Genomic DNA, 17,350 nt, shown 5'->3' with positions numbered 1-17,350 from the left:
CTCTGTCCTTGTCCCGTCCATCGCATTTCTTGGACGGCGGTGATGTCAGCCTTTGTTTTTACGAGGACATCAACCAGCTGGGCAGCGGCACCTTTCCCAATTAAGGGACCGGATATCTCGATTATTTCAGGTGCATGCCTCAATTCGTAGTCCTTATCTTCGTTTGCCATGGTGGTCGTCATCAAAAGGGGATCAGGAAATCTCTCATCCCAGGCTGGATATATAAGATTCGTGGAAACGAATCACGCCACTTATAATTATTTAAGCTAGAATTAAGTATAAATATTGTAATTCAATTAAGCTAAGTTCAGTTTTGAAAACTCAAATAAAGATACGCGGTAACGCTGCCCCAATGCAGCTCCGCTAAAAAAAATTATATATTTTTAGTTATTTAATAACTAAAAAGCTTAACTTATATAATCGTACAGTATGAGAAATATTGAGAAGACAGGTGGTAAATGCTTCTGAATATAGCTCACGAATGCCGCTATTTATCCACGCATCAGCTAAAATAAATAAAAGTTGAAGGATTTTTTTACAAACTTCTTTACAACGTCGATTCAGGTAGCAAATGTCACAAACAATTTAAAATACCATTTTTACAGTGACGATTTATTTGTTGACATGTGCGCGAGACCAACCCAATACAAACTGTTATAGATGTACGAGCGCAGTGTTGATCAAACAGAAGTAGAAGTAGATATGCTAATGCTACGTACCGGGATTCATATATTTGCTTTTATTATTGTTGTAGTCGCGATCCATAAGATGTCAGCGCGCTTTCAGTTGAAAACAGCTTAGATTGTGGGAAAGGTAGCGTACCATATATAAATGGAACTGCAAGTATGCATAGGGTGGCTTTTTAGTGAGGTACAACTTTTATTTCAAATAAACAATTAGAAAAAGTGAGGAATTTTCTAGAATTTAAATGTATCAGTTTGAAAATTTTGTGGAATTGCGAATTTATTGCACCTTTTTTTCTAATCTCGTATATAACACACTGAAAGTCAGGCGTAGCTGGTTTATCACAAGAGACTATGGACTTTACATTCTTTTTCCTAACTATTCCTATAATTGGGTCCCCAAAAGTTCGTCCGAAAAAAAGTGTTATCTTCATACGCCATATACATACATACATATGTAATTTGTTGCACATTTGATTTCAACTATTTAGCATCGATAGGTAGTCTCTCGACTTTGTAGGGCAATTTCTTAAATCTTTCATCAACTTGATAGAGATAAGATTTCGACTCGCAATATCGTTAACGAAGCGAACTGTCAAAATGTACATAGTAATATTAACAATGCCTTCAATATGCTGAAAATAAATGTTAACCAGATGAATTTACTTTGACAGCTCATTCTCTAGGAAATTCCATACTCCTGAAAAAGCACCTTATAAGGCACGTAGGCCAGGTATGGAACAGGGAAAACCGTATAGTGACTAAAGCGGATTAAATGAATGGTTTGGTTACAGGCAAAACTTAAAAGTTACATGCGGAATGAATGCAATAAATTGCCTCATGTCAATAAAAAATCGCAAAGCAAACGGTTTGTAAGTATGTAGAAACTATTTTCAGTAAACTTATAATAGAATTACTTATCGGTGTTCCTACATCCGCAATACATTTGCAAACTTTTTTGCCAAACTAAATAACATTTTTAACGGCGGATTCCATCTTCATAAAATTCAATAACATCAAATACGAGTATGATATCTTCTGTGTCTTTCTTCCGTTTTATGCCCATTTTCCATTATTAAAATAACCTTCATTGCTGCTCTTCGCTCTCTACCGCGCACCGCCTCCCATTTTGTTGTCTTTCAAAACTCAATTTGCGCCAATAAATCGCGAGTGAGATTTTTTGACAGTTTACGCGGTCCAGCGTGGTGCGGCAACGCCGTTCATATGGCGCATATAAATCTTGATTTTGATATGTGATTGCGTTTTCTTTGATTGCCGGTCACATCGCTCCACATCGCGGAGCTCCGACGCAAGCAACTCAAATGTACTTCCCTTCGAATTGCCGCAAAGTCCAAGTCGTTCGGAGTGGTCACCGATGTGTTTGCGGGATCAATGGACCACTAACGCAGCATTGTTGTAGCTTCGCCTTGCCTTTTTTCGGTAAATACACATATTTAGCATTGTTTGTTTATTTTCAGGCGTTTAACATTCCACGAATGCAACAACAAGGACAGCATAAACAACAGCGCGGAGTAGACCACAGTCATAACCCGGCTACTGCCACTGCTTGCCGGATTCGCTAGGCTCTTCGAGTGTTCTGTCCGCTTGTCATGCTCTGCTTTCGACGCTTTACATACGAGTACATATCGGCACTACCGTTGCAATGCTCTTTCAATAGTTATTGTATTCAATTTGGCTACTTGTTCGTTGTCGCCTTTTTTCGGTGTAGCTTGTTGGCTTGTCGTCGCTTTGTCTGTCAGTGGCAGTTAAAGGCAGTCAATTGCGATGTTTCGTAATCGATTTTGGCTTCTGAATACAAACTTTCGAGGTGTGCAATGTTCATACAAGTTTTGTTTTACATATTTATATACATTTATACGTTCGTATGTATGCATATAGGTCTGTAGAGGTGTAATGTTAACGCTTAGTGTTCAGTCTATGATATACGAAGCCTAAAAATTTCAAAATGACCTCAAGGTCCCAATATATTTTTCTCCAAAAACTACCGTTCTGAAATTGTCGTGATCCATATTTCAAAGTAGCCTTAACCCACGGCTCCACCCGCTCCTTATATTTCAAATTAGAGAATATAAATGTTGTTTAATATCCGTCTAGTTTGGCTTCGCTCATATACGAAAGGAATTATACTTCTCAAATTGACTCCGGCTAAACAATCGCACCATTAGTTACATTATCTCTAGATTAAATATATGTACAATATTGAGCAAAGACGCGGTTAAATATTGTATTTACCAAATAAACTGTCAGTAAATCGTATGTGGTGATGTGTGACCTATAACAGCATTCCACGAGGCCTCACAGGAGCAGCCATTTCCTGCATACCAAGGCACAGCTGCCTTTCAGCAAGCATCAAACAAAATTCTAAGGCTATTAACAGTTTCCTCGGTTTACTTTCAGTGAAAGACGTTCTGAGAGTTTAGGTCTTTTCAAAACAGGAAGCTCGAGAGAGCAGAGATACTACTGTTTATCCAAATCAGATCACACATCATGCTAAGAGTCGATCGCATCAGTTGGCTAATTCTGGGCTTACGAATTGCCTCGTATTTACAAAGCGCAACCGCGACAAAAGGCATGCGCCAAATATAGGAAAAGACCCTTGAAAATAGGATCGACACACACCACCCCTTTGTCGATTTCAAAGCAGCTTTTGACAGTACGAAAAGGTTTTGCCTTTATGCTAATACGGCTGTGTAAACTCACTTTGAGCAATACCAAAAGCTCCGTCGGGATCGGGATGGACCTCTCCGACCCGTTCTATACCAAACAAGGTTTCAGACAAGGCGACTCCTTATTGTGCGATTTCTTCCATACACACTTGGAGAAAAAATTTCGGGCTGCAAATCTGAATAGAGAGGTAAAATCTTCTATAAGAGTATTCAACTGCTAGCGTACGCTGACAATATTGATATCATTGATCTCAACGCGTGCGCCGTTAAAGACGAAGAAGGCAAGAGGGCAAGACGAAGTATCTCCTATCATCAAACAAACAGTCGTCGCACTCGTGACAAGACTCCTCCGTCACTGTTGATAGTCATAAATTCGAAGTCGTAGATCATTGCGTCTATCTTGCAACCAGCATTAACACCAACAACAATGTCAGCCTCGAAATCAAACGCAGAATAACCCTTACAAACAAAGACCAAGTCAATCATCATCCCCGTCCTGCTATAAGGCGCAGAGACATGGACGATGACAATATCTGATGAATCAGCGTTACGAGTTTTCGAGAGAAATATTCTGCAAAAGATTTAAAGCCCCTTACGCATTGGCAATAGCGAATATCTCAGTCGATGGACTACCTATATGAGATATACGACGGTATTGACATAAGTAGGTAGACAGGTAGGTGCGGCTCAGTTGTATTTCGGGCTCAATTAGAACTAGCTGTGCCATTTTGGTACACTATTCATAGACCTTTATGTTATTGCTATCATGTTTCATCTTCTCTTTCAAACCATTTTGTGGTTTCGGTGAAGCTACTAATGTCCGATATGCTTTTTGTAGACATCCATTCAAGGTTTGGTGCTTGGTGGCTTCCAAGTGTTCTGTGTCGGATCTGCGATAGACCTGGGCATTCACAGTGGAAAGTGGAAAATTGTTTTCTTCTTCCCTACTAGTTCGCAGCATCGGCAGATGTTGTTGTAGGGCATACCCAGTTTGGACGCATGTTCTCCAAATGGCGAATTCCCTGTTATAATAACAGTTAGTCTGTAGATATTGTCGTTAGTTCTTTTATTGTCATATGTTGGCCATATCTGTTTAGCTATATTGTATTTTCTTATATTTGCCTCGGATTCGTTTAGGCAAGCTCCTGCCTTTGCCAACTCGTCTGCTTTTTCGTTACCAAAAATGTTTCTGTGGCCCGGAACCCAGATCAAATCTAGGTGGAGCTTGTCTTCTTGAATGAGTTGTAAACGTTGTTCAGGCGTAAATCTTTCCATGATGAAATGCCAAACAATACTGAACTAAAAAAATAAATGACAATTTGAGACGACTCACGCGAATTTTGTTTTACGGTCCCGTTCAAGCGTTTTTAAAAAGCTAATACCGAATTAATCCTAAAGAATTAAACCACGTGGTTTGGATGTTGGAATCAGATGAAACTTTCACTTTATTAATTATAATCTTTGGAGTTAATATTGCAATGAATTATTGCTTACAAATCATAAATACTTATTATACTTATTACACATGTTTTGCAAGAAAGTAAGTGTTTGCTTATAAATCATATTTACTTAAACGCTGACTAAGGTTATAACCTCATAACTTAATAGTTTATTCAGATTCTCGGATATATTGTAAACAAAGTGATTTTGTTTTGTATCATTTAAGTTGATTTTTGCAATAGCAAAGAAGATGATATCATGTTACAATTTTATTGATTTCCGGTTGTTCTATTTATTTCATTAAGAAATTTAGCAAATTTATCAGTTTTACTGTTTGTTGTTGGGTTATTTACATATATAAACTCCCCCTTTTAGATTAAAATTCTCCTGAATTCTTTTATTTTTATATATTTGTGTTTTTTGATAAGGACAATAGCTACTAACAAAATAATTATGCTTAATATGTTGCAAATATGTGATATATTTGTATGTATGTATTTTCAATTTCAAAATGTTTTCTATATTTGATTTATGTTCTTCTACAATTTCGTCAAAAGTATTTTTTTCGTGAGATTCTGACTGTCTTTATATTTTACGTTTACAATATTTTCCTTTATATCTTCAACAAATTTTGAAAAATAATAGTCATTAATTTTAATTGAACAATTATTAAACCTTATTACATAGTTTCCACTTATTAATGGTAGTTCTTGATTATTAATTTATTATTGATTATTAATTTTTAAAGTGTTTACATTTTTAATAAGATTTGTTTTTATATTTAATTGTATTATTTCGAGTTCTTTACATTTTACATGATTACAATTATTTTTTAAAATACAATGTTTGCTTATTTTCATTTGTTCTAATGATTTATTATCTTCAAATATCAATGTTTTATTTTTGTAGGTAAATATTTCGTCTATTTTTGCATCTATTTCATTATTTTTTTCTGTTAGGTATGGAATAATAATTTATGTATATTTTCAAGATTTTTGAGTATTTTTATTCCAAATAGTAGAAATATATTATTTACAATTACTGTTCGTAGTTGTAGTTTATTATAATCGATATTATATTTTACAATTTCTTCGATAGTTAAAATATTCGGATGTATTATCCCATATTTAGCGTATACAACATTTTCTTGTATATGTTCTATTTTACTTTTTAACAAATGAATTTTTGTGTATTGGTCTACATATAAAGTTTGTTTGTATTCATCATGAGTTCAAATGCGTCATTCGTTTGTAAAAGATATGTTTGTATATTTCGTCTGTCGTCTTCGTCCATTGTTCCAAAACGCCATTTTGACATACTGCCAATTGCATTAATCAATCCTCTTTTATTTCTAGCTCTATCTTTGCAGGATTTCTTTATTCTCTAATTTCATCAAAATTATATTATCGGTCATAGCATTAATAATATTTTCTAATTGCTGAATGTCAATCATATGTAGTACTATATCGTTATCTTTTGGTATTGCTTGATCTCTAATCTGTAAATCTACGAATCTATTTTGTTCTTTTATTTCTGTCAAAACCATTGTGCCGTCACAATGTTGCGTCACTAAAATTATTACTGTCCACATTATCCACATCTGTAAATTTTAAAGGTCTTTTTATATTAGACGGATGAATATTTTCTAATTTTTCTTTCTTGTATCTAGGTTGTTCCTTATGCCTAACAGCTTTATAATTTTTTATAAATCCTTCTTCTCTCTTTCTCTATTATTTTCTTTTTTCTGATTTAATTTATTTATACTTTTATTCTTTGCTGCTATTAAATTGTTTTTTATTATTCCCAAATCTACTTCATTATGCTGTACCTTATTTGGTGTACATTTTATTGTGGAGTGACATCTTTCATTATAATTTCTAATTGCTTTTTGTATTAATTGCTTTATTGATAGCCCCTTATTTAGTTTATATAAGATTCTAAAATTATCCGCTATAGTATTATGGAATCTTTCCACATCCGCATTACCTGTATGACTATTGGGTTTTGTTAGGTGGATTTCAACATCTTCATTATCTAGGAATTCTTTTATTCTTACTGCTTTAATTCAATGTCTGCAATAATTTTTCTGGGTTTCCCTATTTTAGTGACGTGATCTTCTAGCTGCTCGATAATGGTTATGAGGTTTCTATCATTTAATGAGTATGCTCCACCGAGCTTAGAAAATTTATCTACTACTGACAAAAAATGATGCCCTTTCATTACATACTACGTATCTATATGTACAATATCATTAATTTTTGAAGGGGTCTCTGAAAGTTTCAATTTTGGTTTAATAGGATTTTTATCGTACTTTACTTCCTGCAATAACTTTGGATAATATATTTTATTCTTTATTTGATTATATGTTATCTGAATGCCTGAATGAAAGCTTTCCCTAATGTGATATAAAGAAATCTGTTTAACTGCTTCTACTTCTGTCTCAATATCTTGTGCTGTAATTGTACATTTTATAATTGTAATTGGTATTCTCCAAGTTTTAATAACCATATTTGATGTCGAGCTGATATATCTTTTCCTTTGTATTTAAAATGTAAACATTTTATCGGTTGGTGATCAGTAAAAATTTTGAATTTATTTCCATAGAGGTATGGCCAGATTATCGCAATAAGTTCTTTATCTGTTGCGGAATAGTTTCTTTCGTGGTTATTCAAAGTTTTTGAAGCGTAACACACAGGGTGTCCTCTTGTGATAATACGGCACCAATCGCATAATTGGATGCATCTGTTGTTAAAGTAAAATGTTTTTCGAAATCTGGATAACGCAATATTGGATGAGTACTTATTAGTATGCTTCAATATATGTTGGATCTTTAAGATTAATTTTAGCTCCTTTTTTCAAATACTTGGTTATAAGTAGGGCTATTCTAGCGTAGTCTTTTACGAATTTACGATAGTAACCGGTGATTCCTAAAAAACTTTTAACTTGTCTTTCTGTTTTTGGAATTTGTAAATTTTCTATAACTTTAATTTTATTAGGATTTGGCTTCATGCCTTGTTGCGTTAAAATGTGTCCTCTGTTTCTTTCTTCAAAAAATTGCATTTATAATTTGAATTTTAAGATTTCTACTTTCAAGAACTTTAAAAATTTCGCCTATCGCCTTAATATGTTCATTCAATGATGTGCTAAATATTAGAATGTCTACTAAATACACTACACATGTTTTATTTATATAGTCACTAAGCATTTCATTCATTACCCGCTGAAATGTGGCTGGGGCATTTTTCAGTCCAAAAGGCATTCTTACGAATTCATAAAGTTCATGTGGTGTTACAAAAGCTTTTTTTCACGATCTTCCTCTTTTACGCTTTCGCTAAATCCAAAGTAGTAAAATATTGTGCTCTCCTTAATTTGTCTAGTATAGAATCAATATTTGGAAGGGGGTATTTGTCATCTATTGTAACCTCATTCAATTTTCTATAGTCTATTATAATTCTGTATTTCTTTTCACCTCAATTATCAATTTTTTGCGACACTACTATTAATGGGCTCGAATATCTTGAGTGACTTTTTTGGATTATTCCCTGCTCTTCCATTTCCTTAATTTGTTTTCTTACTTCGGTTTCATGCTGAGGTGGATACCTATACAATTTTTAATTAATCTGCTGCTGCGTTGTAGTTTTCATTTCATGTTGGATTTCCGTTGTGGTAGTCAATTTATCGCCGTCTTTAAATAATAATTTATTATATCTTTTGAGCAATTTAATTATTTCTTTATTTTCTTCCTCATTTAAATGCTCTAGGTTTAATCTCTCGAATTTTAACTCTGCAGTTTCAAGATTACAAATTTGATTTAAGTCATTTAGTTTATTTAAAATCGAACTTTCTTCTCGGATTAGAACTATTCTCCCTTTTTCTATATCTATATAAGTATTGAGAAAAGTAAGCATATTCATGTCTATTACAAAGTCATACTTACGTCCTCTTAATGATGTAACTTTCCATCTTGTTATCGCGTTACTAGGTAAGTTGAACTCTTCTGGTGCTAATGTATGCCCCTCATAATTTATTTTATCCTCGTTTGTTATTGTGCTAAACGTTAATGAATTTTTCAATTTAATTTTTGGTAAATCGTTAATCTCGCTATTGATCAGGCTTAAACTAGCTCCTGTATCAATTATTGCAATATAATTCTTTTTATTCATTTTAATTTTTATTTTTTTAGGTAATGATTCCGAGGCTGGTTCATAAAAAAAATGCTATTATTAACTTCTTCTCTGGTAATATCACTTCGTGAGGATTCTACCTGGCCTTGTCTACTCGGGTATAAGCGATCTTGGCTATGTTGCGAATTAGGGTCTCCTGCCAATTGTGGGCTCATTGAACTATATTGAATATTATCTATATCCATCGGTTCGACTTGGTTTTGTTTAAATTGATTATTACGACCATACTTTTGCCTATATTGATTGGATTGATTTTGATTAAAATTTCGTCTAGGGTTTCCTACCATTTATGGTCTTTGAAAATTACCTGAATTTGGTTTGTAATTATTATTATATCTTTGTCCTCGATCAGGATGCCTATTATTATATTTTTCCGTCGAGCTATCTCCTTTTACTTTAAATTTCATATATTCCGGCCTAATATTGCTATCTTCAATTCTTCTACTAGCCATTATTCTTATTATGTCATTAAGATTTCCTTCTTTATAAATTGTATCTAACAGGACTCCTTGAGTCATCTCTTTTATGGTATTGACCAGTAAGCTGTCTATGTTGCTCAAGTCAATGTAACTGTATCGTGTCACTTCTTTCTGTAGCTCTATGTTGCTCGTTGTGGATAGCTGGTACTCTAAGCTGCTGAAGAAAGAGTTTATCGTAATATCACCCGTCCCCGTAAATATCGGCAGGTCGTTAACTGTTTTTATAAGTGCATGCCTGCTGCCGTAACTGCCTTCGGTCCGGTTTCATAGTTCGAGGTTTGCTTGCCGCATTTGCTCCAACTTTTGCTGTCTGCGGGCAAGTTCCTCTACTAGATTGACCGCTGCCATCTGAGTCTGTTCGGTCTCCATTTGTCTCCTGTTATCGAAGGCTCGGTGCCTTGATTCTTTTAATTTTGCTTTTTATGGGTTCGGTTACCTCCCCTTTTTTAATTTAAGTTTTTGGTGAATTCACGCTCTTTTTGTTTTGGGACGTATTCACTGCAAAACTTCACAAATTTTTTTTTTTAAATATTTTAATTTTGTTCCGGTATTTGTTTTCATTTCTGAACTTTTCTTTTATATTTCGCTTCACTATTAATGTCCACTGCACCTTCGGTGGTGTAAATTTTTGTGTTTATCCGGGTTGTTTTATAATTATTTATATTATGGAGGATCTGGTCAACTCCTGAGTTGGCTACACTTTTAATGGATCCTACCGACTGCGCCAATTTTGTATTACGGTCGCGTTCAAGTGTTTTTAAAAAGCTAATACCGAATTAACCCCAAAGAATTAAACCAGGTGGTTTGGATATTGCAATCAGACGAAACTTTCACTTTATTAATTATAATCTTTGGAGTTAATATTGCAATGAATTATTGCTTACAAATCATAAATACTTATTATACTTATTACATATGTTTTGCAAGAAAGTAAGTGTTTGCTTATAAATCATATTTACTTAAACGCTGACTAAGGTTATAACCTCATAACTAATAGTTTATTCAGATTCTCGGATAAATTGTAAACAAAGTGATTTTGTTTTGTATCATTTAAGTTGATTTTTGCAATAGCAAAGAAGATGGTGTCATATTACAATTTTTTTGATTTCCGGTTGTTCTATTTATTTCATTAAGAAATTCAGCAAATTTATCAGTTTTACTGTTTGTTGTTGGGTTATTTATATATGTAACTTGCGTAATCTGTCAAAAACAGGCTATTGAAAAAAGTACCTTTATTCGGATCACCTGTTAAAAATCTCGTGGGTAAGTTATTAGAAATGTATGACTTAGGCCTGGCTGAGCAGCACCCGTTAACAGTTAGCCATTTCAATAAAATCTTATTTACAGTATTTAAAGCGAATTTACGTTTATTACGTAACGACAAACTGTCACTCTATAGCGTAATGACCGGCGTATATGAACTGGAAAAGCGTAAAATCTTATTGCTTTTAAAGCCTGCACTTTCGAAGGCTAAAAGCTATTTATACTTCAAGGCGCACACATACGTATGTATGAATAGTATTGACTAGGTATATGAGACCTTGCAACGGCTGCAATTGACGCGGATATTTGTGCAACAGCACCAACGGTAATTGCTGCCCCCAGCTCTGGTAATGAGTTGCATTGTCGTGTTCGCAAATTTGAGTATGTTGCTTCAATTCGCAAATTTCCATTAATATAAGTATGCAACAACTGCTACTCTCATATGTAAGTAGAAGCCAGGCATCAAAATGTTTTTGCAATAACAAAGAAATTTGAAAATGATTTTTTGCTTCCGTCATTGCACTTGTTTCAATCAATGAATTTAAATTTTTGTTTGTTTCATTTGTTGTAAGGTATCAGCTCGGCGATATGTTTTTATTTCATATGGCTTCGAGCATTTTGCTGCTTCGCCACCTTGTGGCATACTTCAACAGTGGCAATTAGACACATTATAATCCCCTTCCAACCGTTTGGGGAACAAATCAGCCACATCATCATCGTCATTCACCTCATTGCCACAGCCGCTGCAGTGAAATTGAAACCGATTGGCAACATGTGGCGCCAACTTGCCACACGCCAAACACCATACCCTTTACGCCAGCCCCTTCAGCCGTAGATGTACCAATAAGCACTCAAAACTAAATACAATTTTCTCAGTGCAAGCGAGCGGTGCGAAAAGGCGGCAGGCAATATGGCACATTACCATGACGTAGACGCTGCCAAAGCGAAATACAACGATGCAAAGTCACTAAAAGATTAAGAAGTACTTAACCCATTCGAAAGATGCTCTCAACACTTAAATACAATCTAATGTGTGTACATAATGCATGCATGGCTTGGTATGTATGTACATGAATTTCTTAATAGTCAATGCCCCTGTAGAAAAAACTCGAAAAATATTCTCATTGACATATTAAATTAATTGAAATCCATTAGTAAAGAAGAGAAAATATTAAGTTTGGGATTAATGTTCATCACTTTAAATATTTGTCATTCCTTGTGACGAAAACTAAAATTCTAAATGATGAATTTCAGCACTTGTTTCGATTTATGTAAGTTTGCAGACAAGGCCGAGGCATAAAATCCAAGATTCAACGTTACTCGTGCCCAAACTCGACAGTCCTGAGGAAAGTGGAAGCCAGATAATTTTATATCGCAATTAAATAATAATCGTTTAGAACCTCCCCAACTAGGCTAAGTTAAATTTTGCTAACAACAATTGAACCTTCAAACGAATTATTGACGGTATAAAGAGCTTAAGGGATTAATAAAGGGTCATAAGTCCCTAACAAAAAAATGTTCAGTAGTATGAAATTTAAGCGCAAAGATAATAATCTACAAATTGGGATCACTAATCATCTTTACAGATACCGAATATAAGTGCCTGATTGAATATGCAGGAATTTATACCGAAAATATCGGTCAATTTGTCAGATATCTTAATGAAATCAAATGGGTATCTCTTTCTAATAATATTCTGTGGTATTTAAAATGGTTAAAATCGTTTAATACTTCATCTAGTATACCTTACTTATCCGGATTTACTTGAAGTTAGTAATGAGTAAGTAGGAATTTTCTATAGGGTTAATATACATATGTAGGCTGGACGTATAAACACATGCATACATATGTATGTACTTGCAAGAATTTCCGGCCGCGCATGGTTAAAGTAAACAAATTTTACTTCTCAATGGCGTGGAGTAAATGAAGACCACAACTACGAATGTAGGACAACGCAACATAACACAATGGTAGGGTGAAAGAGAAACTGAAACGATTTAATTTGTGCGTAAATTCTTAATCTTACACGGCCTTACGCCCCATCGCCCATCCGTGCTTGATACGCGCTTCATGTGAAATTTATATTTGGTGATAGCTGACTGAGTTGGCGTGTGGCGTGTGGCATGCCACAACAAGACAATCGCCGTTGAAAGGCTTCACGATGGAACGTGCACGCGGTTTTGTTTTCATCCGCCAACAATGTGTTCACAACTCCCCCGTTCCACACGGCGTACCCTTTTCCTAAGCCAGATAGGTAGCAATAAGTGCAGGCTACATACGTACAAACATACATGCACATGGGGCGTAAGAAGCATACACGCTCCAGCTTCCTCCTTTCCCCATACCTCACTTAATTACGCTCATTAATTTTGATGTTGCTTGTTGTTATTTTTAAAGCGATACACTTGCAACTGGTTGTTGTTGCTGCTAGCAATTTTGCCGCTGTTGCTGTGAAACATCAGTGTTGGCAAAAATGCTGCCATTGCGTGCAATACAAACAAACATACGTTTTATTTTTGCTTCGCATTGTTGCCACTATTGGTGAGGGGAGCTCTTTACGACCCCCTTCTCTCGCATCAACTTTGTCACTGCGCGCATTTTCCAATTAGTCACATTCCTGTTTACAATATGATTTTCATGGCAGCAATTTGGTGTTGTTGCCTCCATCTGTTGCCAACATTCACCGGCTGTTTACAGTTCTGTTTGGACGACGTAGTGTAAATTTTGTTGTTGTTTATGCATTTTTGTTGTTTTTGCAGAGTGTTTGTGTTCTCAATATCTTTTATAAAAGCATTTATCGCCGTGTAGAATGTAAACATTTAATTTATACCCTTCGTAACTTTCGCCCATGGTTCTTAACCAATCCAATGTCGCATAACTCTAACATTTTTATTACTCATCTGCCGTAATCAGATAATTAATTTGGAGTATTCATACTCATTTGCCTTTAAAATTATTTCTAAGCTTGGAACCCTAAATGTTGTGCGAAGATGTTTCCAAAGTAATTTAAGGACAGGTCAAGAAATCACTTAGAGAAATCCTTAGTTCGAACTTACTTATATACATACATATATAAATGGGACAAATTTTTATACATAGATAATAACCCTAAAATTTATACTTTCTTTAAACTGTAATTGATATAAGAGAAAAATAGTTTAGTGCAAATTCATAACATGAAGCAAGTCTGTTGTATAATACCAAAGTTGAGCGCGCTCAAAAGCAATTTTATTTTTTCAAAAGAAATAAATATGAAATCCAATTATAATAATCTTCTTCCTTAACTAGTTTCCAGTGTCTTATAAACCTTCCTACACTAATTAGTGGTAGAGGACAAATTTTTATGGTAAAACTACTATCAGGATATATTAAAAATTGAAGCCCTTAAGTTAAATTTAACGTTTGGTTAATGATATTATGGTAATGCTTCTAACGAGTGATCCAAGTAGTGGTACTTTTCTGAATAGCCTTTCTTTGACAGATTACGTGTGAGTCGTGTCAAGCTGTCATGTTATTTTTGTTACATATTGTTTGGCATTTCTCATGGAAAGTCTTACTCCTGAACAATGTTTACATAGTGTTCAACTTTATAACGAAAATTTATATACTGTAAAGACGTAACTTATGGTCAACATAATCGGCCAATTGAGCATTCTGTTCGTAACACTATCACTCATCTTGAGATTCAGCATTCATTATTGGATAATATTCGAACGAATTGACCACTTCAGCACACAGTGAATAAAATATAGCCCTAGCTGAGAATGTACATGAAGACCGTGGAGAGTCGATTCGACTGACATATGGAACGACTTGGCGCATTTTACGTCAAGATCTTAAATTGAAAGCATACAAAATACAGCTCGTGCAAGAACTGCAGCCGCTCGACCTTCCCAAGCGACATCGCTTCGCTCTATGGTGTCTTGGAAAGTTACAAGAAGATCAAACATTTTCGAGCCAAATTTTGTTCAGCGATGGGTATGTAAACAATCAAAATTGCCGCATTTGGGACGAAAAGCAACCTGAGCCTGCCATTTCATAGTGATATCGGCGATATTTGGTTTCAACAAGACGGCGCGACTTCCGGCATACATATGTATAGCAACAATCAATGGATTCGTTGGGAGACACTTCAGTGAGCAGATAATTTCACGTTTTGGGCCGGTCGATTGACCACCAAGATTGTGAGACATGATACCGAACGAATGTTCTTTCGAATGATAATAAACATTTTCCATTAAATTTGAAGTTTCTGTGTTTTTTCTTTAAAAAAGACGGCAACCTCGAAATGGATCACCCTTTAGTATTAAAAACTTATAAAAAAAATGTAAAATTTTTCGAAAGTGGTCCGACAAGTATTAGTCTCACAGGAAATTAGGATATAAGGGTTACTGTCGATCAGCCGAATCGGATTGCGGAAGTCGGTGTGTCAGCGAATTTTAGAAAAATTTAATAACAACAATATCAGTCGAAATCAAAGAGTGCTTGGATGATGGATACGATAAATCTTCTTCTTCGATAACTAGTGAAAATTATATTGGACGGGTTTCAAAAGGATCGTTAGTCGTTTTTTGATGAGTCACTATCACGGTCAGTAATTTGACAAAAGTCCACGATCTCATATTGAAGCAGTAGGGATTGAAGGTGCAATATTACGTGAAAATTGACCATCAGAAACCTATCCACGCGATATATGTCGCGGTTTTTTAGTTGGACAGCAAATGCAACATGAAACCACCACTTCATAACAATGCTCGACCCTGTTGAAGCTTCGAAGGAGTTTAGTGAACGTCGACGAAATATAGATCTAATGATATCCACCGGACACCCAGGGAACAGACGAACTACTGGACTTCAGCCGAACATGTCTTTTCGTGTGAATTCTGTTTGTTTCCAAAAAAAGTTTCTCGCTGGCTTGGATAATCGCTGTGTCAAACATACCGATCTAATCTCCAATCGTATGTGCCTATTTTTAATTACTTATCGAACTACCCTCAGACAAACAGATTAAAACCCTGAACGCAGAAAACGTGTCTTGAATAAAGTATCAGAATTAAAACACTTTATGAACACTTGTGTCAATAAGATCAGTTTAGAATTTTTTTCTCTTATAATAATATTTAAATTTTACTGAGGAATAACATTTTATATTTCGATCCTACTTGTTTCATCTCTACGAATATAGACAAATTTAAATATTTTGTTTTCATTTTCTTTTCTCTGTTTCGTCAAAATAAAAGTATAAATATCATAATTGTTTCTACTCTTATTTCATTTTAGACTTCACTTGACATGATGAAATTGAGAATCGCCGCGTATGTCTAAGAGTTCTATAAGCGCAATCCGATTTCCCTAAAAAATGTTAAAAAAGAAAAGTCTCAACGATGAAGAAATTAACAATCAAAATTCAAGAAACAGGAGGAAAACGTCATTAAGTTTACCGTATGAACCAGTGGCAAAATGGGAAGGAAAGATATATAAACTCGTGGACGGTACAAACTTCGATCAATATATGGCGGCTCTCGGTGTTGGTCCTGTTTTGCGCAAAATTGGAAACTCTGTACGACCGGTTATAGCATTACGTAAGAATGGCATATATTACTCACTCATAACGGCTTCTGACTTTACCACGACCATACAACGCTTTGAACTGTGTGTACCCTTCGATGAGTTCACTTTGGACGGACGTCAAATGCGGACCACCTTCTCGCTGTACAACAACGTATTGATTCAGCATCAAATGGGCAATATTCCCTCAACTATAGTACGGGAGTTCCACGAGGACAAAATGATCGCCAAATATATGGTGAAAGATGTTGAGGCTGTGCGTGTGTTCCAAGCAGCAGATGAGGAAATGTGTAGACTGATTTGGGAGGCCAATGTCGCTAAAAGATATCAAATATAGATAGGTATATTAAATAGACTGCGTGTTCATGGAGTGTAGGAAGTCGCAGATACTGAAGACCATCAAATCCCATTTTATAAATATTTTGAAAATGCACAAACGACAACAATATTAATGTTCATCGATGTTTTGTGTGAATGTGTTTTAGCAAGCATTGGTATATGGTCCAGTTATATTTCTATAACCACTAAAATTGATTACAGATCAACAAATCAAAATGTTAGCCATTAAATATAAAATGACGATTTTCGACTCAAATCAAAATTTTCGAGATCGAGTTTAGCTGTTATGACTTGTGGTTACAGATTTATCGCAGAGTAATGCATGCACACATGTTTCACATTGCAATTTACCGTAAGTTATTGTCAACATTGTAATGCATTAGTAGTAATAGTTTTGGCACTTCCAAATTCATGTAAATAAATTCATACATCACTATGTTAATAAAGTTTTGTCCAATCTACACAGTTTTATTCGTAACGATTGTTCAGTGTTTAAAGGTCTTTCGTTAGCAATCGAACAAACCAAGTAAATAAGACTAAGTTCGACTAAGTTCGTTTGAAACATTTAATTATATCTCAGAAGAACGATGATCCTTATATTCGGTCTACCACGAACAAAAAATTGTAAGACTTTGTTCACAATTTTCGAATTCTTAATTTGTTCTTCAAAATCTATGTCGTCCCCTCTAAGTTATCCCCTTGGCCAT

At 34.9% G+C, this 17,350-nt stretch overlaps 1 protein-coding gene across 2 annotated transcripts in view; it reads left to right on the top strand.

Annotated features, from left to right (window-relative positions):
* The window catches only part of LOC120779097 (probable fatty acid-binding protein), a 28,667-nt gene extending 11,596 nt beyond the window's left edge, over positions 1-17,071 (top strand). For both annotated transcript variants that reach the window (XM_040111263.1, XM_040111264.1), the window contains exon 4: positions 16,017-17,071. In XM_040111263.1, coding sequence (XP_039967197.1) covers positions 16,096-16,641 — 546 coding nt within the window. In that variant the 5' untranslated portion in view covers positions 16,017-16,095 and the 3' untranslated portion in view covers positions 16,642-17,071. The remainder of the gene's footprint in view (positions 1-16,016) is intronic.
* The last annotated feature ends 279 nt before the right edge of the window (positions 17,072-17,350 follow it).

This window comes from Bactrocera tryoni, chromosome 5 (assembly GCF_016617805.1).
Source record: "Bactrocera tryoni isolate S06 chromosome 5, CSIRO_BtryS06_freeze2, whole genome shotgun sequence".
Classification (NCBI taxonomy): Eukaryota; Metazoa; Arthropoda; class Insecta; order Diptera; family Tephritidae; genus Bactrocera; species Bactrocera tryoni.
This window is presented reverse-complemented; position numbering and strand designations above follow the sequence as displayed.